Source organism: Camelus ferus, chromosome 13 (assembly GCF_009834535.1).
Source record: "Camelus ferus isolate YT-003-E chromosome 13, BCGSAC_Cfer_1.0, whole genome shotgun sequence".
Taxonomy (NCBI): domain Eukaryota; kingdom Metazoa; phylum Chordata; class Mammalia; order Artiodactyla; family Camelidae; genus Camelus; species Camelus ferus.
Genome location: NC_045708.1, coordinates 27,624,874 through 27,651,945, shown reverse-complemented (window position 1 = coordinate 27,651,945; position 27,072 = coordinate 27,624,874). Strand labels below are relative to the sequence as shown.

General features: G+C 41.4%; 3 protein-coding genes across 6 annotated transcripts in view; 2 read left to right on the top strand and 1 right to left on the bottom strand.

The window, feature by feature from the left end:
* The window catches only part of AKIRIN1 (akirin 1), a 92,410-nt gene extending 91,640 nt beyond the window's left edge, over positions 1 to 770 (bottom strand). The window contains exon 1 of one of the 3 annotated variants that reach the window (XM_032493899.1): positions 275 to 770. In XM_032493899.1, the coding sequence (XP_032349790.1) occupies positions 275 to 676 (402 nt within the window). In that variant the 5' untranslated portion in view covers positions 677 to 770. The remainder of the gene's footprint in view (positions 1 to 274) is intronic. The other 2 variants (XM_032493900.1, XM_032493901.1) reach the window with 2 other exon arrangements.
* On the top strand, positions 757 to 7,946 carry MYCBP (MYC binding protein). 2 transcript variants are annotated; one of them, XM_032493902.1, is made up of 5 exons: positions 768 to 888; positions 1,082 to 1,154; positions 4,599 to 4,647; positions 4,818 to 4,947; positions 6,158 to 7,946. In XM_032493902.1, the coding sequence occupies exons 1-5, from the start codon at positions 874 to 876 to the stop codon at positions 6,200 to 6,202; spliced, it is 312 nt and encodes a 103-aa protein (XP_032349793.1). In that variant the 5' UTR covers positions 768 to 873; the 3' UTR covers positions 6,203 to 7,946. The 2 variants fall into 2 exon arrangements, with proteins under 2 accessions (XP_032349794.1, XP_032349793.1); XM_032493903.1 differs by lacking the exon at positions 6,158 to 7,946 and having other exon boundaries at positions 757 to 888; positions 4,599 to 4,678.
* Positions 7,947 to 10,486: 2,540 nt separating this feature from the next.
* RRAGC (Ras related GTP binding C) lies at positions 10,487 to 25,511 on the top strand. Its single transcript, XM_032493898.1, has 7 exons — positions 10,487 to 10,843; positions 12,601 to 12,804; positions 13,775 to 13,974; positions 16,492 to 16,606; positions 17,837 to 17,979; positions 19,712 to 19,860; positions 23,976 to 25,511. Exons 1-7 carry the CDS (start codon positions 10,607 to 10,609, stop codon positions 24,125 to 24,127), a joined length of 1,200 nt encoding a protein of 399 aa, XP_032349789.1. The 5' UTR covers positions 10,487 to 10,606; the 3' UTR covers positions 24,128 to 25,511.
* The last annotated feature ends 1,561 nt before the right edge of the window (positions 25,512 to 27,072 follow it).

The window sequence follows — 27,072 nt, the reverse complement described above, 5'->3', positions numbered from 1 at the left end:
GAACCTGATGTGTCTTGACTATAACTGCTATCTAGTAAATAAAATCTTAAAAAGATCGGTCTCTTTCTTTCACCAGTTTATAGCATCGTGATTCAGTGCCAGGATTGGAAGATTGAGCTCTGCTACTCACTGGTCATCTGACCTCGCTAGTTTACTCACAGTATCCACCTTACAGGGATGGTGTCAAGATTAAAATAAGAAACATATGTGTTTAATTCACTGCCAGGCACACAAAAGCGCTCAAAAGTGCTATTATTCGCACGTTACTGCTTACCCTCCGGAGCCCACATTGAGCCGGCCACAAAACAAGGAGACTCCAAACGTAAAAGATGGGAGTCGAAACATACGATTCTAAGCAGTCCTCAAGCCACTGCAAATCCAAGGTTGCTCTCGTCGGCTGAGAGAGAAGCCAGCTCAGACAGGTCGCCACAGCTCCTGAGGTTCCAGCTGAGACAGGTCCGCCCACTCTCGGTGTCGGGAGACCCTCCTCTGTGGGTTCAGTCCAAGAGCCCCAAGGCTCCGCAGGCCCCACTCCCTGGCGCCACGTCCACCTTTGGCCCCACCTGGACCCTAGTCCCGAGTTACCAAAACCTAGCCTCCCGCTAAGCAACCGAATTGCGGCGAGGACCGGAAAAGGAAAGAGAGGTGCTGCTTCGCTAGCCAGAGGGGCGGGCATACGCAGCCTCCTTCCGCTCAGCCCGCTATGGGGCGTTCAGAGCGTCCTGGTCGCCATGAAAACAGGCCACACCCCGGCGGTCCCAGGCCGTGGTTCGCAAGTGCGCAGGCGCGGGAGCCCTTCTGCGCACGAGCAGTGCTGTTCCGAGCCCGCCAGCCACGGTTTCGGGCGCCAGCTACGCCGCTGCCGCTGTCACTATGGCCTATTACAAAGTGAGGGGGGCGCGGCATGGCTGGGGGGAGTGCGGGCGGTAGCCAGCCGCTGGTCGGCTCGGGTGGGAGTTGGGGCGCGCGCAGGTTTTGGGGGCTTGAGGTAGCGAGGCGGAGTCGGGGTTGCCGGACCCCCAGCGCCTTCTTCCTGCTCCGGCCCCCGGGCTTCGGCCGCTGACCCGCCGTGTCTCCTCAGGCCGCCGACTCGAAGCGCGAGCAGTTCCGGAGGTACTTGGAGAAGTCGGGGGTGCTGGACACGCTGACCAAGGGTGAGCATGGGCCAGGAGAGGGTTCCTCGTGCCCTCGTCGTGATCCTCGGCGCTGCGCCCCTGACGGGCCGTGGCGTGGGGAAGGAGAACAGGTGGGACCCGTCTGGGGTCCAGCGAGGGGGGCCTCGGGGTTCAGCGGAGACCGGCGCACGCCTGGCTGCCGGACGCGGCCCGGGTAGGGTAGCCTCGCTCAGGCTACCGCTCTCCCCGCGGGGAGTGAAACTCCTGCAGCTGTTGCAAAGTCCCTCCAACTTCCATTGCTTTGCCTCGAGCAGCCGCAGTGAGCATGCTTGCTAAAGACCTTGAGAGCCCAAGTCCTCTCTCCTGACAGTTTTTGCGGAGTCCTCAAAATACTGTACAGAAATATTTTCCCTCGAACAGAGGTCAAGTGGAAAAATGACCAGATTTGAAAGCAGGCTATAAAGTAGCTAAATGAACCTAATTCCCAAAGTAGCGGTTTGGCTATGGCTTTTCAAATGAACCCCGTTTTGTATTCTGTATCAATTCGCACTTTGTACAGATTTAATAATTAAGAGGAATTACAGTTTAAAGAGCTTGAGGGCACATCAAAATGGTTATATTTTCATTTTTTAAAATGGAAGCTGTTACACTGCATCTCTTACTCTGGGGTTCAAGATCTAAGAGGAATAAGGTGCTTGAAACTGGAGGGTTCCAAGAGATAGTGTGGGTACTGCTAATAAGCAGTAATGTGAATGCTCATTATGTCCTACTCACTTACTGGCTGGGACTCTCAAGGACGTAGAACAGAAGAGCTGGCAGGAATGATGATCTGGGTCCATATGAGAATAGTAAGTGGTAATAATTTGGTAACTACTTTTTGGCCAGAAGCAAAAGTTAGGAGAAAATTCTGGGAGAATAACAACTCTGGATCTTAGCAGAAAGCAGAGCTTTTAATTTCCAAGCATGGGCTGGTAATTTTGAACTGCTACCTACCTTAGGTACTAGTTTCCCATCTCTTTGCTAATAAGTTTCAGTGAACATTAAGAGCCTCTATGAAAACACTGTGCTGACTCTCCGGAAGGATCACAGAGTTGTAATTTCATCAATCTCCCCCCTACCCCCAACAAAACAAAACTCCACAAGCTCATTTCTTTCATTTATTTATCCATTTAATTCAGGTCTCTGTTCTAGGCACTGGGGATACAACAGAGTGTGGAAAAAAAAAGTCCCTGCTCTAAATGAGCTTATACCCTAGTTGGGGGAGACAGATAAACACATAGTGTCAGCCAATGGTAACTGTTATGTGAATAAAAACATAGCAAAGGGAATAAAGAGTGATGGGTGTGCCATTTTATATACGGTGGTGGGGAAAGGCTTTTCTTAAGAAATAACATTTGAGCAGAGACCTGAACGAAATATGATGTCAAGAGTTTCAGAAGAGTAAGGAGGCCAGAATGGCTGGATGGAGTGAATGAAAGACTGGAAAGGGCAGAGATGTGACCATTGTGGGAGGTAAATGAAGATATACATTTGTGCTCATACATGGATTTTCCTTCATGAGAGACTGGACACCACTGGAGGTTTCTTTTCCCTTGCTGACATCTACTGGTATTTCCACTCAGCCTCCCTAGATTTCCAGTCTCCTAAGTAACATCAGACAACAGAGTACCTACCGATGTGATCTATTTAAGATTTGATCTTGTGTACTTTACACAGACTTAACTTATAATTTGTATCCAGCTTATTTCCAAGAGGATTTGAAACTGCTTCTAACATTAAAACATTGTAAGGATGGCTAAAGATAAAGATAAGTCGTTTGGAAAAAGAAGCATTTTAGTTATTTTGAGCACTATATCAACCTCTAAAAATCCTGGCTGCTAAGGCAAAAAGGAAAACACTGGGTATAGAGTTCTTGTCTGATTAAAACGAAGTATATTTCATCTATAGAGAAGCACAGGGAACTTGACATTTACCTTATGTTCTGTAATTATCAACCTTGTAAGTACCACTGACAAATTTAGAAGCTAAAAGAAAGGGTGAGGGAAGAGGAGGAAGAAAGGGTAAGAGTTTTCATGTCTTATAAAATTAGGATTTGGTAGAGATCAGTGGAAATCAATGGAAGGAGGAACAGGTTTGAGCCTATAGTTTAAAGACAAAAGTAATAAGTAGAGGAATTAAAGTGTGTACTGTAACATCGAAAGAAGAGAGGGTAGTGGTGATGTAAATACACGAATTTCTCAAAAAATAGTGCTGTGAATACATTTAGAAGAGTAATTATCAGAACATAAATTGTTAGAAGTAGTTGCCTATTTGATTTTTTTCTACTGCCTATATTTATGAATTATTAAAAACAATAAAAAATAAAAGGAAAGCATCTAAGTTGGTTTACAATAGTTCTTAACCTGGGGTCTAGATAGCACACTTTCTGTGTGTCGTCACAGTTTTTGTTTTTTATGAGATTTTTCAAAGAGCTCCATGCAACAGAAATATTAACCAATGGTTTAGAGAGATTTTTATCTGAGTGGTACATCCTGGGAGGAATCTGTTCCGTATAAAATGACACAGGTAGTGCTGACACAAACTATTGGATATGAAACCACAAAGTATATATCTAAATATTGATTGCACAGGCTGACTACTGGTAAAGTTTTTGTCTGGTGGTTATTTAGCATGTGGTGTATGAAACTTCATTCTTGAACATGTTGAATTCAAAGCTGTAACATTTTGAATTCAAAGTATCTTCCTTCCAGTAATTACCCATAGCCCTGTTGATTTTCTCCATAATTTTTCTCAGCTTTATCTGCCTTGTTTTCATCCCTCTGTCACTCTAGTGCAGGTTACTATTTTTTTAAGCTGGATTTACCAGCGTCTTAATTGGTCTTCCTACCTTTAAATCCTCATCCCATTCGTCAGTCTTCCACACGAGTCAAGAGTGATCCTGTCACTCCCCTGCTTAAAACTGCTTAATTATATGCTATATTGTTCTTAGGGTCAAGGTCTGACTGAACTTGCAGGATCCTCCAGTCTCCCCCGACCACCGGTCCCAGCTTACTTTCCTGCCCCACTGTCCACAACTCTATCTAGCCATACTTGAATTTTCAGTTCCTGAATCTGCTGTTCTTTTGTCCTCGGCCTTCCCTTTTTATCTGAAACCTTCACTGCCTAGGTCTCAGGTCTTATTTCCCTTCCTTGGGGAAGATTTCCCCGGTGCCCTAGGCTGAATTAGGTGTTCTTCCAGCATGCTCCCATAACCTGTTATCCGTATCACTGCTTGCTCTTTTTTTTTTTTTTTTTTGATCTAGTTTCTTGCTTATCTGTAAATTTATTGATAGCAGGATCTTGTCTGTCTTGATCACCATGGTACAGGCAGTCCTAGCAATGTGTGTGGTGTATAACAGGCACTTAGTATTTATATGGAATATAATTTCAGCCGCTCAAATTTAAGACTTTAACTGTTGTTTTTTTCTGCTTTTTGATTTGCAGTATTGGTAGCCTTATATGAAGAACCAGAGAAACCTAATAGTGCTTTGGAGTATCCTTTTCATTTTTCAAATCAGAAAAAGGTGTTTATTTTTTTTTTGAACTCTTATTTTTTCACATAGATAATAACCTTTAAAATACTTTTGATTACTGAAAATGTTACTTTCTTTGAGTATTTGGATTTTGATCTCTGCTCAAGTAAATTCTTAACTTTGATATTAGTTTTTTAAAGCATCACTTAGGAGCTGCTACCCCAGAAAATCCAGAAATAGAGCTGCTTCGCCTAGAATTGGCAGAAATGAAAGAGAAATATGAAGCTATTGTAGAAGAAAATAAAAAACTAAAAACAAAGGTAAAATTTTTGAAAGAATTCATGTTAAAAATAATTTCACCTGTAATGACTGTATGATCAAAACCTCACTAAAATGGACAGTAGGGGAGGGAGGAGGGTGAATATCAATCTTGGTTAACTGCAAAGCCAAGCTGATGCCCTGTCTAGAAAACCATGGCAAACTGTAAATAGGATGAGCAAAGTGTGGTCAAGAAGAGGTTCTTGGGAAACTTTGGTAACAAAAAGATGAGAATATTGGTTAATGAATATTGATTTATAAGCTAATGGAGATTTTTGAGAGTCTTAGGCAGTTGATTTAAGTAAGTAGGTCAGTATAGGGCCACTGCTTTGTGAATGGCACCTCTTAGATTGTGCAGTGCTCAATCTGCATAGTCATATATGGCGGCCCTATAATGTGTTCAAGCACCTCTGTAAATTTGTTTGCACTTAGTTTTGTCTAGTGCTGAAGGTTTTTATTTGTTTAAACTCCTGTGAGAATTTTCATGAACTTCTTAAGTCTTTTTACTGCATTCTCAATCACATAATGCACTTCATATGACTCTAGGCACCTCTCGTGTTTTATCTTCTCAACAGCTTGTGAGATAAGTGAACACAGGTACACAGACCATTTTATAGGTGAGGAAACTAAAGCACAGTGAGTTATCTTCTCAAATCCAACAGCTAATTGGAACAACTCAAATCTTAGTTTAGTGTTGTTGCAGGGAACCACAACTCAGCACAAAAGAAAATGCAGTATGTTAAATTATCCAAGATTCCACAACGTGTAAATGCCAGATAACTTTTTGGCACCTTTTAAGTCAAAGATGTTAGCTGCTCTCTATTGAGTGGCTAGATTAATGTATGTCACATAGTTCTTTTTTTCCTATTTTTTAGGAGAAAGCTCAGTAAACTTATGGTGGAGAGGAAGAAAGTACCTTACTATAAGCCACAAAATCTTTGGGAAGATCTAGATTATTGCATATCAAGTATTTGTGCAGTGCAGTCATGAATGGGAATAATTGTAAAGGTTTATATAAAAAGAGCTTTCATTAGGTTTGATTTTATTAAATACTAAATATCACTGAGTGGTTTAAAAAGGACAGGATTTTAATATAAACTTACTGATTCAGTAATTAAATTGAATACTATAGTTAACTTGTTTTGTTACTATTAAGTTTGTTACCCAATTTAGAATAAAATTCACCTAAACTCCTCTGTCTTTGCCCCATAGCTTGCTCAGTATGAACCACCTCAGGAGGAGAAGCGTGCTGAATAGGATTCTTCTCAGTTGAAAAGACACTGAAAAATGGTTTTGTATGACTTGAATAGTTTGTGTAGTATATGATCTTTTCCAAACAGATGCTATAGCACTCTTTTAATATGTTAAATTCACCTATCACACTTTAACTGTTATAAACACATATACTTAGAATCACCAATAAAAACTCAGTATAACTTTCTTTGGGTCTTAAAAGCAGGAGAATCAAAAGTGAATCCTGAAAAAAAAAAATCTAAACACAGCCATCTAATTCATTACCTTAAAAGACATTCTGTTTATTAGTCTGACTAGGAATGATGGTACTGGTTGTATTTTAGCCAAGGAGGTTTAGCGTGGAGCTCTTCCTTGGTTTAGCTCAGGATAAGAGCACAGGTACAGTCATTCTTTAAAATGAAGATGACACTGTTGTTTATATTCTCTGTAGGTAGCTGGAGAGATGTGTGTGACTTAAGATGCTTTTGCATGGGTTCTCATGAATCTTTTGCTCTTGTTTATATAATGTGGAACAAATGACTCTTCTTTGCCACCACTTTGCCTTAGATAACTGTGTGTGTGTGCCAGTGTGAACTCTGACACCACGTTTCCTTCTATGCAATCCTGCCCTATCTGATAATGTTGCCTTGCTTTGCTGTGTGCTGCAGTGGGTCCCAGTTGCAAATTGGCCTTTCTGTGTTGTTTTTCAATTTGCTATAATAGCAGTTACCCTGATTGTAATTTATATGACTAAAGAGGATCACACTGTTCCCCTGCCTTACTCAGTTGCTTAGTTGAACACAGAACAGAGGCAATATAAAATTCTGGATTCATGCACAAGCTGGGATGAGAAGGGGAATGAGCCATATATCGTGGAAAATTATAGTTTGCGGGTATAATTACATAGTGCTTTTTTTTCCCTCAAAGTATTTTTCTAGCCTTGAATTCATTTTATCTTCATTATCCCTGTGAAGTAGGTAGGCAAGTATGACGGGAGGTTGGGTGCTGAATTTTTAGGCCAAAGACTGATATGAATACAAATTTTTTTGTATTGGGCACATCAATATTTTGTATTGAACCTTGGGCACATCAGTTAATTGCTCTGAGATTCACTTTCCTCATCTGTTCAATGGGACTCTCTGTGCTGCCTACCTCACAGGGTTGTTGTGAGGGTCAAATGGAATGTATGTGAAAGATCTGTAAATGGTAAAGCACTATATTCTTGTTTGTTAGTCCTTTTTCCTTTCTTGGAAGACTGACAGATGTTTTGTGTTACTGATCACTTATTTTCCTTATTGGTTGACTGACATATTAAGAAGTAGTCCTATTTCATGTATTCTGTCCCTATTGTTAGAGAACTCTTATTTTTTGGTCAAAACACACAAGAAAACAAAACAATCCAAGGAAAGCTGGTTTAACAAGCAAAAGCCTCAGCACCTGCTGGAAACTGTGACCAAGCCAATTATAAGGGCATTTTAATCAGTCATGTTAGCAGGAATGTAGCAATGGTCTGTGCCTCTTCTAGTCACAAGTTTGTTTTTGGAGGAGATCCAGATACTGTTGGAAGAATGTTCACTTGAATTGGTTTATCTTTTACCAACATGAGTGCCTCCTACACGGACAGCAGTGGGCTGAGTGCTAAGTGTTATAAAGATGAATGACTTGAAGTTAGTTGTAAGACATGTATACAACCAATTACAATGTGGGATAGGATGTGCTAAGAACCATAAATGATAATAAAACATGGCCCCATAGGGGTTTTGGAAGAGAGGGAGACTTGGCTTCTTTAAGCAGTTGGTATGACTATCTCTTGGTGGATACAGGCAAGTAGAAATTTTTTCTGGTAACCAACCCTCATCTGCCTTTTTTCCAATGGGACTGATATTAAAATTATGTAAGTCAGGTGACTATACCATCATTTTGAATAGAATGGCAACCTGTGGGTTGGTAATCAGACTTGGGGCAGGAACTGACCTGCTTAAACTGCTATACCAGTCAGTGCTATGTAAGAATTCAGGGTCAGCTTGGCCTCTGGAGGTCCTCTTCATTTCTATCAAGAATCTGGATGAAGACAGTATCCAAGAAGATGCTCAGTGGAGTAAAAAAGGATCTGATCCATTCAGTTCCTGCTGTGTCAGCTGCCTTACCTATAAAATGTAGATGTCACATCTTGCCTACCTCACAAGGTGTTGTAAGGATCAAATTAAATATAATGGATGAAAAAGTACCTTGTAAATTGTAAAGAACTATATATGGGTCAGATGGTAGTAATGCCAATTCTGTAAGTGCCACAAAGTTGGAAGGGCTGGTTGGTAGATTATATTGAAATGAGCTTGAAAATGATTAACAAATTGGAGTACCTAAATTTCACGGTCTAAACAAAAAAGTTGAAATATCAAGTCTTAGATTTATGTTAAAAAAATGCAGCTATACCAGTTCAGGCACTAGGATTGCTAACACAGTACTAGCTACAGTGATTATCAGTGTGAACCACTTACACTCTGGATATTTGAAAAAAAAAATTCCATCTGGAAAGCATTAATAGAAATATTGTCCAGGTGCTAAACACTCACTCTAAAGGCTGTATTGGTCAGTACTGCATTGTATGTGTCAGACATTTGATGGATGTTGACAAGTTGAATTGCACATAAAGGACAGTGCATTTGAAAATACAAGGTTGTGCTGTTCAATATGGTAGCTGCTAGCCACAACTGGCAATTAAAACCAAATACAAAATTCAGAGCCTCAGTCACACTAGCAACATCTCAAGTGCTCAATCCACATTGGCTACTGTATTGAACAGTGTAGATGGAGAGAGAACATTTCTATCACCACAGAAAGTGCTATTGGACATTATGGCTGAAGGAAATGAGTACGTTTAATGTGGAAAAGAGAAGATTTAGTGGGTAATGAAGACTATAATCTACTATTTGGGGGGCTGTCATGAAAAAGAGGAAGACCACTGCTTATACATTCTGGTGTATAAGCTCCAGGGAGTGTGGTTTTTGGCATCAATAAGAGACTTTTAAACAGTTTTGCCACAGGGGAATTGCTGTCTTGAGATAAGGAGCTCTCCCCTTGGAACTACTGGAGCATATGCTTCATGTCTATCACTCAGACTCTGTAGAGTGGATTCTTTTTAGGTGAGAGGTTGGACTAGATGACCTCAAAGGATGTGTGCTACCTTTAACTTCTAGATTCACACACAACCAGCTCTGCATACATGCTTTCCTTTCATAATCAATAAGTTAATTTCCTTATAAGACCAGTACCACCACCCATGCCCCCTTTAAGAGGAAGATCCTCTTTTGTCAAATTTCCAGTTTTAAAGCCCGACTGTGAAGAGTGAAAATTCCTCTAGCTTTCCAAACAGATTTGGTGACAAGCATTTGCTTTGGTTTGCTTTCGTTACTCATTCCTCTGGTCTCTGATCTGGTCATATTAGATGAATGTTCTATGGGGGATGGAATTACTGAAGAAGTAGACTTTTACTAGGTGGGAAGGAGGGGGAATTAGGTCCTGATGAGTCTGAAATGGCAGCAGTATTCACTGTCAAGTGATTTGCTCAAGAAAGAGGATGACATTTTAGCTTGGTTACGTTTGGTTTCCCGTCAGGATCCAGCTACCTGCTAGAAAGAACAATCTCACCCATACCCTGCCTTCGTTGAGGCTTTGTCCTCACTCTGGCTGGCTCCTCCTCGATACCTGTGCATATCTCAACCATAGCCATCCTTCTAGTTCTGTTCAGACGCCAGCTCCTTAGAGACACTTTCACCTACCTAACTCCCGAGCATTTTTATCTGCACCTTTGACCTTCCTACTTCATATCTCGTACCGAAGCTACTTACGCAGACGCCCGGTCTTTATTAATCTTGGAGCACCTTGAGGGCAGGCAGGGTCCGAGTCGGTTCCAGTTTTGTGCCCCTCGTGCCCCAGGTCTTCGCGGGCATCAATAAATAGTGGTTGGGTGAGCACAACAGTGGTAGGACAATCAGTTCTCCCAAATGCCCAGAGAGCACCTCCCATTGCGATGGCCTCCGGAGCCCCGAAGAAGGTAGGGGAGCGGTGAGGAGCAAGGCGCGTGGCTGGGCAGGACCGAGGTGCGGGCTGGGGCGGAGGGCAGAGGGCTCGGCCCGACCGGGCCACCCTCCTCGTGACTCCTCCTCCCCCCTCCACGGCTCCGAGTCAGGTGATTCCGGGCACGTGACGGGCACCACCTACCCTGCTGCTCCCGAGTGGCAGCTTGGGCGGCCAATGGGAGGCCGGGTCCAGGCGCGGAGCCTATGAGAGCCCGGCTTCGGGGGGCGGGCCGCACGGCGGTGGCGGCTGCCGGGGGCGGCGGCGGCGGTGGCGGCGGACTGGGGAGGCGGCGGCCTGGCTCGGCCTGGCCTGGCCTGTCAGGGCGCGGGCGGCCGCGGCTCCAGCACCATGTCCCTGCAGTACGGGGCGGAGGAGACGCCCCTCGCCGGCAGTTATGGCGCGGCGGACTCGTTCCCGAAGGACTTCGGCTACGGCGTGGAGGAGGAGGAAGAGGAGGCGGCAGCCGCGGGCGGCGGGGTTGGGGCGGGGGCCGGCGGAGGCTGCGGCCCGGGGGGCGCTGACAGCTCCAAGCCGAGGATTCTGCTCATGGGGCTCCGGCGCAGCGGCAAGTCCTCCATCCAGAAGGTGAGTGGGGCCGCGCCGGCCCCTCCGCCCCTCCCCCTTCCCCCTCCCCGGGGGCGCGGGTGGCCGCCGGGCGGGGAGGCCCTGAGGAGGGCGGCGGCCGGGGCTGGTCGGCTGGGCTGTCCCAGCGCGCTTTCTCTTCTCCTCCGGGGAGCAGAGCCCGGTCGCAGCCCGCGCCGGGACCCCGATCTCGGAGTCCACGCCCGGGTCAGCTGAGGCCGAATGAGTCCCCGCGCTCCCCGAGTGGCCGGAGCGAGGCAGGTGCCAGTGGCACCGCCCGGGACCTCGCCTTCTGGGACCCAGCCTCAGTGCCATTCACGAAACTGAGACGTGCTCCCCAGCTCTAACTTGGAGAACTTCCCGGACTCCTTCCCCGGCCCCGGTTGTGTGTGTGCGCCTCTCACTTCAGGTTACCTGAGTTTGCAGGGCGTCCTAGGTGAGACCCAGGGAGTGGCATCAGAAAGAGTTGTGACTAACTCCCTGGCGTTTCTAATGCTTGCTTTTGTTGCTAGTACGGAAGAGACTTTAGTGTGACATTAGTGAGGATTGGGGGCTGTTCTTCCATCTGTTTTAGTACTTGAGGCCCAGTGGGTATCATTACTCGTGATATTCCACCTGGATGTGTGTGGCTACAAAAATCTGAGACCTGGAGAATATTTACAGACCTGTGTTGGTGCCTGAGCTTTCCACTTGGGCCTGTCAGGAACGGGTGGAGGGCTGCACACTTTTTAGTAAGGGGTCAGTAGAGGCAGGGTTGACCTCCTCCATTAGCCATCCCTGTTACACACAAAGTGAGCTCGTGATAAAATGCCAGATACTTGGCCTTTTGCCCTTTCCACTCTGTTGCAAAGGTCTCTCCAAAATAAATCTCTGCGTGATATTCTGTAGACATGATGATTTTAAAGAGTAGCCTTCTTACGATTTACTGGTGTTTTATTTATCTTAGTTTCCCCCTCACAGCAAAACTTGAGTATGTTTATGGACGGGTTTTAGCAAACTAATTTTAATTCTTTTCGTTTGTTACTCACCATCTAAACCTGGAAGTAATGATCCATTTTTCTCTTCTAGAAAGTGACAGTGAGAGGCAAATTAGTTTTATGTTAGATTTGTATGGATGGTGATTATTGTGACTCTTAATAATTGCCTTCACCATTTCTTTTCTCATGGGAGCCATCTTTTCCTTGTCAACTCCCATTCTTCCCCTCCCCACGTATATCCCTCCTCCCTCACCAATATGTCACTTTCTGCTTGGTCACTTATCACTACTTGTCACTTGTCACTACTAGTCATCACTTTCTAATTTGTCTTTATTTCTTCCACAAGACTGCAAACCCATTGAGGGCAGGATCCAGTCAGTTTCATTTCTGATTCCTCAGAATGTGGCATTCCGATGTTTTCGATGAACAAAACTTAAACTTTAGCTATAAACTTTCATAATCTTAAAGCAGATTTTGGCAGAATGAATACAACTGAACAGAAAAGTTGTATTGAGATGAAAGACATTGCTACTGCTAACACTGCGTACGGGCAGAGAAAATAGCAGAAAAGTTTCAGCTTTTCTGGTGATTTGGTTTCAGTAATTTGGTGTCTTCTGTTAGAAGTTAAAGGATGATGAGTACTAGTGGGTGCACCATTCACTTTTTATCTCTAAAAATTTTTGCTCTAGGATCAAGTTCTTTAATTATGTTAATTCAGGGTGGAATTTTGAACTTTAAATACAAGGTTGAATAGTCATTAAATTGTCTTCTTTTTTTTAACAGGTAGTGTTTCATAAAATGTCACCCAACGAGACCCTCTTTTTGGAAAGTACCAACAAGATTTATAAAGATGACATTTCCAATAGCTCCTTTGTGAATTTTCAAATATGGGACTTTCCTGGACAAATGGACTTTTTTGACCCAACTTTTGACTACGAGATGATCTTCAGGGGAACTGGAGCATTGATATATGTCATTGATGCACAGGTAGTTAGAAATTATGATGTTTACTTTTCTTCTTGGTGGCAGAAGATGTAGGAACAAAGGAAAGTTGTTTATGTTCTTTGCCATATGCTTCTTGCAGCTTTTTTCTTTGCCAGTGGATTCTGTAGCAGTGTGAGCGATGGACCTGCACAGATGCATTGGGAGCAGGCATGCCATTGTATAAGGACAGAGTATCAGATGCTCAGGAGATATGGTTTATACCCCTGAATTCTAGTTAATGAGCAGCAGTCCACTTTTGTTGATAGTAGGTATTGCTGCACTGTGTTAACTATTAGAATCGTGGTGTTACTCACTGAAAAGTTCTCGTCGGGGTCCATAGTATAAGGAAGACTGTGAGAACTGCATTAGTAAATAATAAAGTAAGTAGTTTCTTTAGTTGTCCAAATTGAGTTTAGCCCAACGAGCACTTACCGAGGGCCTGTCATGTGGCAGGCACTCACACCAATGGGACATGTCTCTATTCTCAAGAATCTTACTTTTTCTAGGCTTCAGCATTAGTTAGGAATGCGTTCTGAGTGACAGGCTCTGTGATGGGTACTTTCACCTATGTGATCTAGTTTAATTTCTTCTTCATGATACTGTGAGGTAGGTACTGTAATTCCACCTTCACAGATGAGTAAACTGAGATCACAGACTTTCAGCAACCTGCTTAAAGTCACACATCTAATAAATGGCAGAGCTGGGATTACTTTAAAAATTTTGTTGGGAAGAAGTGTCCATTTCCCATTTTTTTATATTATTAGTACTATAAATAACCAGCATTTACTTGGTAGTTGCATTTTTTATTTTGAGAGACTGAAGATCTATTTAGTAGTATAAGTTAATGCATTTGGATGTTTGAATATTTATGAATAATTAGGATAATATATTTTCTATGGTTGGGGAAAGTGGTGGTTTGAGGCTTTCTTAATGTAAGATTTCTTTTTAAAAAATATTTTGTTCTGACTTACAGGATGACTACATGGAGGCTTTAACAAGACTTCACATTACTGTTTCTAAAGCCTACAAAGTTAACCCAGACATGAATTTTGAGGTTTTTATTCACAAAGTTGATGGTCTGTCTGATGATCACAAAATAGAAACACAGAGGGACATTCATCAAAGGGCCAATGATGACCTTGCAGATGCTGGGCTAGAAAAACTCCACCTTAGGTAACAACCTGTGTGTTTGATATGAGAGCCCTGAACAGTGTGTAAATGTATTCCCATCTCTGTCATTACCGACACGTAGCTCTCTGTTACTGGTACGCCCTTCCCAAATCTGTAATGTCTCTGATCTCTTCTTTGTTGAATTTAAGCAGTTTTGGGAGCCTGATGTGACTGAGAAGTTACTTTCCTCCTTTTTTGCATTCTCCCAGAGGTTGAAGTCATGTAAAGTGTTTCTGTTGGTGCGTTTACAAATTCATCTCACGAGACTGGAGTCAGGCTGTTTCCTCATGGCGTAAATCTCCCCTCTCTTAGTTTCATCATTCGTTTTCTTTTTTTTCTCCCTCCTTGCCCCAGTTCAGGGAATCTCTGTCACTTTTGTTGTAGAGCTCTGTAGCGTGAGTCTTCCCAGTGTCTCTCTCAGTAGGAAGAACCTTTTAAAGAGGGTACACTTTCAAGTCTGGACTCTAATGTATCTGGTCTGTTTTTAAAACTCTATGCTTTTATGAATCTCAAAAAATTGGGTTAGGTCAGTGTGGTCTGTAATCTGCTTGGGGCTACTGTTTAAGTTTCAAGAACTGCTGATTCATAATTAAGCATCATTACTATGAAAGAACATGCACTAGATAGGATGGATGATTTGTGTACTTGTGTTCTAAGTGTGAGGAATATTTCCTACATCTTATATATATATATATTTGTGTGTGGTTTAGGTAGAAATGAGTAATAAAAATTACCGAAGAAAATGTTCTTTTGATGATACAAACAGCTTAAAGGGGAAGCGGGAGAGACAAAGCATAGCTATTTCCTTATCCCTGGTCTGTTACAATGACTTCCCTATAGGCTTGAGCCAGCCCCCAGCCCTACCCCTAATATTCGCTAGGGCTTCCAGCTCCAAAATCTTTCTGTTTTTCTCCTACAAAAGTAGGAGAGAAAAGTCTCATTGACCTCTAGTTTGCCTGGATTAAAATATGTACAAGTAATTCATGCTTTAAAAAAAATTCAACAGTATTTGTAAGAGAAAGTAAAAGTATCTTCCCATAAAATTGTTCAATCTTATTTTTCCACCATGAAAAATGGATTTTAAGCCATGATTGTCCTGTGTTCCCCAGTGCCTGTGGGAATCCTTCTGATCCTCTTTGCACCATGTCTGTGTCCCTTTCCAGGGCATCCTACCTCAGTAGTACACACTATCCTTTTTCCCAGTTCTCTGTGGGGGCTTAGACCTTGTTAATTTTGTTTCAAGCTTATATTAATTACTAGCAGGCCTATGGATGAAGCTCTATTTGATTTCCAGTTTCCGGAAACTCAGCTTACTAAAAATGCCTGTGCCTTGGAGGGTCTTTCCTGTCCCCCTCCACCTCCAAGACTCATAGTTCCAACAGGACCTCACATTGCTAACCTAGAATATTCTTTTGTCCCTAGTGCCTATGGAGGGATCATCTTGGTCTCACCTGTCCCCCTGCTCTTACATCTAGATTAGAGCCCCATCTTGCATAGGGTTAGGTTTTTAGATGAGCTCTTGGAAAGTATGTTTCAGTTACCTACGAAGTGTGATATAAACAGTTCTGTGTCTCCAACTTTGTAATATGTACTTAGAAATATATCACGGACACAACTATGTAAGGAATAGTTTCCTCTCAGTAAAAAGCAGGCATCATTGACCACACTGTTTAAATTGTTAAAGGCCTTCCCTTTCAAATATGTGTTTCATTAAATCTGCCCATTTTACTTTACTGTACATCCTTTTAGGCCTTCAGCCAGCTTTTCCATTCTCCATAGGGCCCCAGATCCCATCCTCCTTAATGTGTTACTTAACATAAATTCTAAGCACTAATTTTACTCATTTGTTTATTCAACAAACGTTTATGAGCACTGTTCAGGGCGGTGGGCCTGCAGCTGCGAGCAAGGCTGACAAAGTCTTGTCCTCATGGAGCTTACATTCTGATGAATCAGACAGCTCACAAGCACTTCTAAACGAATGTATAGTGTAATTGTATGTACTTACCAGTGCCGTGAGGAAAAACAAGTTAGAGGAAAGGAGTTGAAAGCAATGGGGCCAGGGTACTATTTTAGGTAGCGGGGTCAGGAAAGAACTTTTTGAGGAGGTAACATTTTAGTAGAGACCTGATTTATATTCTGGTTTAATAAATGTCACCTATTTTCTCTGAGCTTTCTCTTGGTTTTTATCTTGGTTTTTTGACATTTATGGGTTTAAGAAACCAAGCTTTTTGGATCAGATAGCAAAGACTTAGATGAATATTCAAGTTTCTGCATCTGAAAATGCTTTCCTGGATACTACCACAGTTGCCCTCTGTGTAAATGCAGTACTGGGATGGAGAGCTACAAGTCAGGTGGGGAAACTGAATTTGTCATCCTGAATGATGGGGATGGTGCACAAGATAAAGAGGCTTTATTTGAACTTACTGAAATCAAATGTTCTGAAGTGTAAAGTTTTATGTATTAATTGTTACTGAACTTAAGATATTTTTCGAATTAATCAAATTGTGTTTTGCTTTGCAGCTTTTATTTGACTAGTATTTATGACCATTCAATATTTGAAGCCTTTAGTAAGGTGGTGCAGAAACTTATTCCACAGCTGCCGACCTTGGAAAACCTATTAAATATCTTTATATCAGTAAGTTAGATGTTTAATTCACTATAGTTTCTGATTCCATTTTAGTTGAATATGTTTGTGTTATCAGATTCTCCCAAAAGTGTCTTGAATTTTTTTTTAACATTTTTTATTGAGTTATAGTCATTTTACAATGTTGTGTCAAATTCCAGTGTAGAGCACAATTTTTTCAGTTATACCTGAAAATACATATATTCATTGTCACATTTTTTTTTTTTTGCTGTGAGCTACCACAAGATCTTGTATATGTTTCCCTGTGCTATACAGTATAATCTTGTTTATCTATTCTACATTTTGAAATCCCAGTCTGTCCCTTCCCACCCCCCTAAAAGTGTCTTGAATTAGTCTCAAGCTTAAAGACTAATTATGCACTTAAGTGTAAAATAAATAATAACATTTTAAAATTGACTTATTTTCTGAATTTTTTCCTTAGTACTTACCCTGTTTGTCTTAAAATGACCTGATGCAACATTTTCTCATGCTTAATTAAGTAAGAATACCTTCATGATATCTTGTTTCCTGAAGGAAGAGTAGAACCTGGAATAGACTGGGTTTTGGGAATTTGACTCAGTTTAATCTCTCTCTTATTGGAGGTCACATTGAAAAATTGATTTTTTCCTTGCTAAATGTAATCTCAGTGTCATATTTCACATTTTTTATTTTGAGGATTCAGTTAATAAAAAGATATTCCTCCAATAAATTTAGCACTCAGCCACTACATTTCCCAGACATTGCTTTGAAAGACTTAATGTGTCGTGATCCCCAGTTCTTTGGGTTTTGTGTTATCTTAGATGTGGATGTCAGACATTCGTTTATGGTTTGCTCATTGCCACATAAAGCCTTTCTAGTAGCAAGGTCATTTGAGTCAGATTGATTATTGTCACAAAAAAGGACTATTGAAAATGTAGCATGGCTTGGTTTTTGGAGGATTTTTTTGTTTGTTTTTTGTGGTGGTGTCTTAGAAAATAATTCATTTGAGTAAAGAGGAGGAAGCGAAAGCAAATTTGACTAGTACAATTATGTTGGAAAATCAGAGCAGAGAAGTAATTCCACTTTTATTCTTTGCATAGAAGAAGTGCCTCCAAACCAAGCACTACCGCTCTTTCGGTATTGTGTTGTATAATTAAAAATGCCCTTGGATGTCCATCAGTGATTGAAGATCTTTGATAAGTTTGTAAATTCTGATTCTTAAAAAAAACAAACTGAACACTTCCTCAATTTTGTTTTTCCAAGAATTCAGGTATTGAAAAAGCTTTTCTCTTTGATGTTGTCAGCAAAATCTACATTGCAACAGACAGTTCTCCTGTGGACATGCAATCGTATGAACTTTGCTGTGACATGATTGATGTTGTGATCGATGTCTCTTGTATATATGGGTAAGTTGTGTGTATATTTCTGCAAGATCTCAGGTGGAAAACTACCAGTTTGATTTGTCAGGGGGTTAATTTCTGAAGCCTCTAACAAGTACTGTATGAAGTAGAACTGTTCCAACCATAGTGCTTCAACTTGGAGCTTGGTATCTCTGTAGGTGGGCTGCTGGGTCTTACTCCTTTGGAGAGGATGGATAAGAGCCATTGAACAAGTGTGACTAGTGACAGACTTATCACTGGAAGTTTCACTCACTATTATTTGGGGGCTTGCACTGTGTCTTCTCTCTACTGTGACCTAGCTAGGTCACAGATTAATTTATTTAAGACATTCTGAATAACAAAGTGTGTACTGGTTCCTCATTTAACCTCAGGCTTTGTGGAACTGAGGGATTCTTAATCTTTCAGAGAGCAAAGAAACAAGGAAATCAGAATTGTGGATGTCAGAAAAACTTACAAAAATTTGACCTATGCATCTAAGTTTCCAAAATAAGTCTCTAAAATGTAAACTCTTCTTTTGTGCAAGTTCATCAAGCTCGAAACTGAAATGTGTAAAAGCCAGCAAAGAAGTGTTTTTGTAGAATAATCCAGAGGACAAGTGAAAATTTTGGAGAATTTCCTGGTATTTCAAAAGCAGCCTCTAATAGCCCTGATTCATCTTGTGTATTAACGTCAGCACTCCCAGGGCTCTTCTTGATGCTCTGACACTACCTTTGCTTTCTGATAGCTGTGTTCCTCTCTGCTCCCCTTCGTCTAAATCCCTCTTTCATCGCTGTGTCCCTGCCCTTCACCTTGGTCTCTCTGCCTAATTTGTCAGTGTCTTTCTCCTGCTGCCCTTGAGTAGGAGAAAGCATTTGTCTTACCTGTTCTTTACCTGTCTCCTCCTCTCTTTCATTGCTGTCTGTTTTCCATTTTTGTGATAATATGCTCTTCTTTGTTTTAATTCTTTCCATAGTGAAAATGAGATGATGTTATACAATAGGTTATACAATAAAGTTTCATGTTCACATTCCTAATTTTAAAAATGGATGAATAGGACATTTGTTCTTTTTTTGAAACAAATCAAAATTTCATAAACCAATTTTTTATAATAAAAAATCAAAATTTAGTTGTAAAGTTTATTTTCAGTATAAAGTACATTGTTAACTACATTACACATTATAAAGTACATTATAAAAAGGAGGAAAAATACCCAGTATTTCATTATTCTTAACACAATCTGTTTCTGCAGTTCAGTGTGCTTTATTGTTTGTTTATTACTTGACTCTTGATTTACATTTTTTGAAGGGGGCTAATGGCTAATTGTAATTCTGATAATTTTAGTTTAATAAATGAAATAGCTTTCAGACCCCATAAGGCTCACTTGGCCAGCATCAGGATCCTACAGTATCTCTGAGAGACCGTATTTATTTTAGTTTTCCTTTTTCACTAATGGCAGTTTTCACATTTAGGTCCCTCTTTATGTGTAGACGGTGTCAGCACAGGTTAGTGGGAGGGAAGATCGGACGCCTGCTGTGTTCCGCGTGTCCTAGGTGAACAACATGGTGTGAGCGCATGGGGTGCCTCAGCAGAGTCTGGGCACCTGTGCCTAAACACAGCTTCTGTTCCAGTGTGGTGGGGCCAGCATTCTTCTTTCTCAAAAGACTTTCAGGAAACTGGGTGGAAAGACTTGTCGTTGTGCAAATATGACAAAATGCCTAGTTGAGAAACCAGTAATGAACAGTATTTTGTTTTAAAACAGGTTAAAGGAAGATGGAAGTGGAAGTGCTTATGACAAAGAATCCATGGCCATCATCAAGCTGAATAACACAACTGTCCTCTATTTAAAGGAGGTGACTAAGTTTTTGGCACTGGTCTGCATTCTTAGGGAAGAAAGTTTTGAACGAAAAGGTAATAGTTTTAAAAAGCTGTATTTATATTAAGTTCATTGTCATAATTTCTTAGGTTCTTGAAAACAAGAGAAAATACTGCAGTGTTGGATGATTTATCAGCTCCAACTACTTTTGTACCTTCCCATCCACATACGGTCCAGACTTTCTCCTTCCTTCTTTTGGTCTTTTGTTTTAAGCCGAGTTTTTTATTCCAGCCTCCCATTACCTGTCTGACTGCCTGCGATTGGATTGCGCTTGAACTATTCTGCTGAGGCTATTCTTTGAGAGGTTACTGGGTCACCTTCTTGCTGCATTTGGTGGCCTTTTCTCATCCTGTAGCCTTTTCAGCCTTCTGAAGCATGTGACCCTGTGTGTACCTCCTTCCTGAAGCTTTTTTCTTTCTTTGCTTCCCTGCAGTGGAACTCACCAGGTTCTTTTAGGTATTCATTTCTCTGACCACCTGTCCTGTTTCTTCTGACAGTTTTTCTTTTTCTCTGTTCTGAGTGTTTTTCGGAGGTCTTCTGCTCGCTTACTTCTTTGCGTAGTCTCCTGGTCAGCTAATCACATCCATGACTTCAGTTAATCTTCTCTATGTAGTCGATTCAAAAATTCACATCTCCAAAACAACAAGTTTATACTGTATAGCGCAGGGAACTACATTCAATATTTTGTAATAACTTATGGTGAAAAAGAATATGAAAACGAATATATGTATGTTCTTATATGACTGAAGTATTGTGCTAGTACACCAGAAACTGACACAACATTGTAAGCTGACTGTACTATAATAAAAATACATTAAAAAAAAAATCACATCTCCAGCTCCAACTTGGGCCTGTGTTCCCGTCCTGCGTTTGGAGCTGTTAGCAAGACTTCTTCACTTAAATATTTGATTGTTATCTTGTCTATGGTGTCAGGAAGCGATGAGTATTTCCCCCTTTGTTTCACGACTCTCCTGGTGACCCCATTTCTGTTACTAGTCACGCCAGTTCTCTGGTGTCTTGAGCTTAGATGCGTGCTCACCTGGTGATCACAGGTGACCATGTGCTGTAATTGCTCAGGAGGTCCTTGCAGGTCATTTTGCACAGGCCGTTCTGTGTTCTCCTCTTCCCATTCTTTCCCTGTGTTTACATGGGATTTTCACCCACTCTTACCATTTGTTTCTTGGAACTGTTTGTCGGCTTTTCTTTTCATTTGCACTGTCAGTGACTCTAGTCCAGGCTCTCATCCCTCCAGGCCTCTGGTGCTGCATTCATTCAGCATATTTATTGAGGGCTTGGTATGTGTTCTCTTTTATTCTGAAGGCAGACTAGTTTTCAGAAAATTACTTTAAAAATTAAAAAAAAAAAATGGGGGAGGGAGTGGTAATTAGGCTTATTTGTTTATTTTAATGGAGGTACTGGGGATTGATTGAACCCAGGACCTCGTGCATGCTAAGCACACGCTCTACCACTGAGCTATACTTACCCCACCAGAAAATTACTTCCATCCTGTTATTTAACTACTCAGAGATGTGCAGTAGCTCTCTGTTATTCACTGCAACAAGTCCCTGCTCTTCTGCCTGAGTTTCTAATGATTAACATTGAATGAGTTAATATTATTTCACTAATATTGATATTAATGAAATATTTCAGATATACAAAATTTTTTGGCTAAAACAAAAATGTGTCTATTCACCTTTGAGCTTAAGAACTGAAACATGACAAATAACATATTTGTCGTCTGTGTATTTCTCAGTTGAAACCTCCTCTTGAACTCTGTTGAATGTAGTGTTTTATTTTTCCCATGTGTGATTTATTGTTTTACTTTATATCTATCCTTAAATGATATAGGGTACTGTGTGTCTTGGTGGAATTGATGTCAAAATGTAAGTCGTCTTCTGCAGCTTGCTTGGTCCTCTTCATTTGAGATTGTTTTTAAGATTTATTTGTATCGAGAGATTGTATTCATGCTTTATTCATATTCACTGACACACAGTAGTCTGTGGATTGCATGTACCACAATTTATCTTCTTGCTGGACATGTAGATGATTTTTAAAATTATGAATAGTTTTGCAAGAAATACTCATGAACAAGTTTGGCTTTGCACATGTGGAGAATTTCTCTAGAGTGAGTATTTAGGAGTAGAATTTGCAGAGGACATCCATCTTCAACTTTATTAGGCATTATTGAATTGCTTCCCAAAGTGGCTTTATCATTTTCACCCCTGGCAACGCTGTGTGGGAGTTCTTGTCACTTCCTGTCCTTGATAACGTCTGATCTTGTTAGACTGTTTAGTCAGTCTGGTAGGTGTGAAATGTTACCTCACCCGGTTCTGATTTTTCCTTCTTTAATTACTGATTAGAGCAAGTGTCTTTTTCATTACAAGTACCTTTTTATGCCTGTTCAGATGTCTCCTCTGGTAATTTACCTATTCATATCCTTTTATCTTTTCTATACTGCATCTTTTTCATACTTCCTAGCTGGTCTTTATTTTTCTCCCTTCTGATCTTAAAATTTTTTAAAAACTTTTGGTTATGGAAAACTTTAAATAAACACAAAAATAGACCATGTCCCTGCTTCCACAGTCATTAACATGGTCAGGCTTGTTTCCTGTATATCCTCCCCATAACTAAATTACTATCTTTTACTCTTTTGTTGTGGAAAAGTAGAGAACATAATATAAAGAACCCCTTTTTATCTATCACCCAGATTCAACAACTATCAAAATCATAGCCATTCTAACTTTATCTCTATACTTTCCCTACTGGATTATTTTGAAGCGAATCTCTGACATCAGATCATTATGTCTGTACAGATTTCAGCAGGTATCTAAAAAGTAGTACTCTTTTAAAAGCATAACAGAATTACTATTAATGAACATGAGAAAGTTAACAGTGATTTCATATCATAAAATATCCAGCCAGTGTTCACATTTCCCAGGTTGTGAGTTTTTATTTTACCATTTGCATAGAAATCAATTTTAATTTAGTTGAGCTTATTGAAACTTAATTTTTTCCTGAATCTGAAGGACTGTCTTACTTGGCTCCAACCTGCTTACTCAGACGTCTTACTTACTCAGACTCAGATTCTCAGTCCTTCTCTCTAGAATTGTCTGCTCCGATCTCCAGTCAGGCCAGTTTCTTTCCTGTCTTCCACCTATGAGCTGTGTTCCCATTGCCAGCTCCCTGCTGTTTTCTTATGATTTTGCTCCTCTTTCCTGCTTAATTAAATCTCACCTGTATCCTCAAAGTTTGGCCTCATCCCTGAAGCTTTCATTGCTACTTTTTGCCCTGCACTTGGCTCTCCCTCCTTTGGAATACTTCCACGACTGTAATCAGTTGAACAGCAGCTTGTAATTTGTTTCTTGTGTGTTGTCTTTATGAGCCAATATCCTCGAGGATGTGGATGCTTCTCTTTCTGCTCTGCCAGTCTCAGCACTGGCTTCTATTCTCAAGTTCACCTCGGAGTCTGGAATGGCTCCTGGAGCTCCAGTCATCTTATCCATGTTCTGGATATTAAGGAGGAATCGGGATGGAGGAAAGAATACATCCCCTTCCTTTTAAGAAGACGTCACAGGAGTCCCACACGCTTGCACTTATCTCGGTGGCCAGAATTGGTCAGGTGTCCACATGTACCTGCAAGGAACCCTTTGACCCAAATCTTATTTGGAAGCTGGTTCATGAAGCAGATGAGGAAGGGGCTACCCTGCCTGAGGGGGATCAGGCCTCCTGAGGCCCATCTCTGCCTGATGGGCCTCTCTGACACCTCCCAACCCCAGGGCTCTGCTGAGCAGTTTGCCAAATTACTGTTCTAGCTGTTTCCTTCAGCATTTCATTGGCTGCCCCAGAGACTTGTAAAAGGAAAAGCTTGATAAATCAAAAAGTATTTTACTTTCACTTTAGGTTTCATTGTAAATTTTATTAGCAGATCTGTCTTCCTGATTGCCTTTTTATTTACCCTGTTCACTGCCAGGCCCCAGAGGTAACCAGTGTGAACAGTCTGGGCATGTGCTTTATCATGTTGCCAGCAGCGGGAATCCCTCCGTTGGATGTGTTTTTTAACACGTCAGTTTTCTCTGTCACCAAATGTTTCCTCGTAGGTAGTTTCACAGTTGACCTTCAGAAGGCCTGATCTTCTTTTCCTCTCTTGCAGGTTTAATAGACTACAACTTCCACTGTTTCCGAAAAGCTATTCATGAGGTTTTTGAGGTGGGGGTGACTTCTCACAGGGGCTGTGGTCACCAGACCAGTGCCCCCAGCCTGAAAGCGTTGACACACAACGGCACGCCGCGAAACGCCATCTAGCCTGCATTCCAGTGGCCGGGGCTCTGCGCCAGCTTAGCCTTCACTCCAGGGTCAGGTGCCACGTGCTACAGGACGTGGGAGTTGTGCTTGTGGGAACCTGGTTCCTGTCCCACTAGTGACAAGGGGTGGAGTTTCCTGTTTGGATGAAAACCCCTTCAGCCATGGTGTGCAACTGAAGCTACTATTTCTTTTCTAAAAAAAAAAAAAAAAGATTGCAAAAAATTATAGAGACCACAGAACTCAAGTGTGTCTTTCTCCTCTTTGGGGTCCTACTTTAAGTGGTTGGGCTGTTTTGGATCTGGAGATAATACCACTTACTCATCCTTTCCAGGGAATGTTGCCATCGACTACCAGTTGAAAATAATAGAAAGGACTGAATTTTTATATGCTTTGCTTAGATTTTCATTTGAGTAGTCTCTAAAAATCCTGCCTTGCTTAAGTTCTAACACTGCCTCTCAGATTTCAGTTTTGGACCTTGTACACCTAAGACCTTCTAAATGCATCTGCTTGCTAACTCAGAAGACACGTGGCTTGACTGCAGCAGAGGACATTCCTCTATTTGTTTCTGAAGAAATGAGAACATTTTATGCTGCATCAAGTCAAGAGCAAGGCTCCACAGTGGCTGCATTAGTTCCTTGGAAGTGTTGAGGAACAAACTTCAAAACAGAAGAAAAATTTTGCACCTGTATTTTGGGTACCAGATATCTGAGTTCTTTCTCCTACATTAGATAAATGATTCTGATCACTGTAACAAAGGAAATTTTAAAAAGTTTTTCCCACAGTCTTCTAGGAGAGAAACTCATTATGTCACTGAAATAATTAGCTCACTTTTCTTTAAACTTGATACCAGCCCCCACATACCTTTTATTCTGAGCTATCGAGATTCTTTACGAATGGCTGTTTTGTTGACCATGAATGACCCTGAGGCACCGATGGCCTGTCCCCTGGGTGTTGAAGAGAGCATGTTGGCGCCACGACGCATGTCGGTAAACATCCTTCCTCTCCGAGAGCTGACACCGGTTGTCACCTGCGGTACTTTCTTCACCTAGGATATTAATTCATAATTGTTTCTTTTTGTTGAAGGTTGATAACTCTTTCCATTGATTGAAAGTTAACATTATTTTTACTCCATATACTCAGTAGTCATATATTCATTCCAAAGCCCCTGGACCACTTGAGTACATAAGTGCCACTGTTAAATGAAATATGTATATTCAGGTCTGTAAACCTAACCGCGTGACTTGGCGTGCTTCCCGCAGAAGATTCTGACTGTTGAGTATTTACATGGACCATGGTGATATCCAAAAGAAAAATGCTTTTATATTTATAGATTATTTCATTGAACTATATAAGATGGGTATCAATAAATGTATTTACTCCAGAATCAGTTTTTTATTTGTCTGATACAGAAGTTTGGGCTGATGGGGCATTGGAATGTCCCACTCTGCCATTTCATTATCCATTTCCTTTTCTTTTGATGCCTCGTATGGTTAGAGTGCCATATGTTTCAGGAGTTCAGGTTCTGTCCAGTGGTGAGAATTTCGTGCCTTGTGCCTGTCTCCTGTCTTTCTGGTTAGGGTGAGAGGTTTCAGCCCGGGTAAAAATGGGTTCTCTGGTTGTGGTGTTTTAGACTAGCAGATCTCCTGGTGAGAGTGTCTGTGGCCTGGCATCGTTGACGTCATATATCCAAGCCAGGTAGTGGGTAAGGGGGTGAGTTAAGTAGTACAGAGTGTACAGAATTTGTACCAATTCCAGCTTGTTTTTCATTTCTTCTAGTTTCTGAGACACTCGTTACTGACTCTTAAATGTTGGTTCTGCTTAATATAGTTAGGTTGGGTCTAAAATGATGGGAGTGAAGTGTGCATTATTCTATAGAAAGGAGGCAGGTGACAGAGGTTGAAAGAGCTTTCATTTCATGATTGGACTACTTTAGAAGTTCAGTTTTAAAACTGAAATGGAAATCACAGAAATAAAAAAGATACTATCTAAGGGGGAGGGTATTTTAAAAAATACTGTCTAACCCTGTATCATTTTTCAAATTATGGGAACTGAAGTCCAGAGGAGTAAAGAGCCTTGTCTGGGGTTATATATGGGATGACTGTTTAACTTAAACTCCAAATGAGGACACTGTTGAGTGTGGAAGGGATGCCATTGATGATTATGCCAGAGAAACAGGTGTGTTCTGCACCATCCTGGGTAAACCGGGTGGCCAGCCCAGTAACACATCGAGTTAGCGGGGGACTGTGCTCCACACCTGGCAGCCCAGCGCTGCCTGCTTCATCCCCAGCCTCAGGCTCCCCTTGGATCAACAGAGACAGTGCCTCAGGATGAGCGCACCATGGTACACAAGAGCCCAAGAAAGACTTTTTTCCTATTACTATGGAAAATTGTAAATTCGGGGACTGATGAAGGAGAACAGGTGGAAAATGGTGAAACAAAGTGAATGAGGAAAGGGGACAACTCAGGGAAAAGGACATGGAAAAATCAGAAGATGATTAAGAAGTGTTTGCCTGAAATGTTTTGTGTCTTGATGGATGTTTATCTGTACTAGGCTACCTCAGAGAGCTGGGAGAGAGAGATGGTGACGTGATACCTTTAAATCTTTCCCAGCAAGCTGTTGGAGCTGTTTCATATACCACTACCTCTCCTGTGCACACACATGCAAACATACACACATTCATAAATACGCACGTGTATGTATGCACGCAGACACACATATGGAATGACGTCCCAATACAGAATGCTCAAGGGATTTGTGAGTTGTATTAATTTACCTTCTGCACTTAGGGTTCTGTGCGTACAAAGAGAAATAAGGTATTTTAAAGATAAAATTTTGATTGTCACAAGCGTAATGTGTGTGATTCGGGGGCTTTGTTAAGGTTGTCTGTTTATCCTGTTTTGCAGATGCTGGAAGCTCTTCCAGTTATATCCAAAGGAGATTGTTA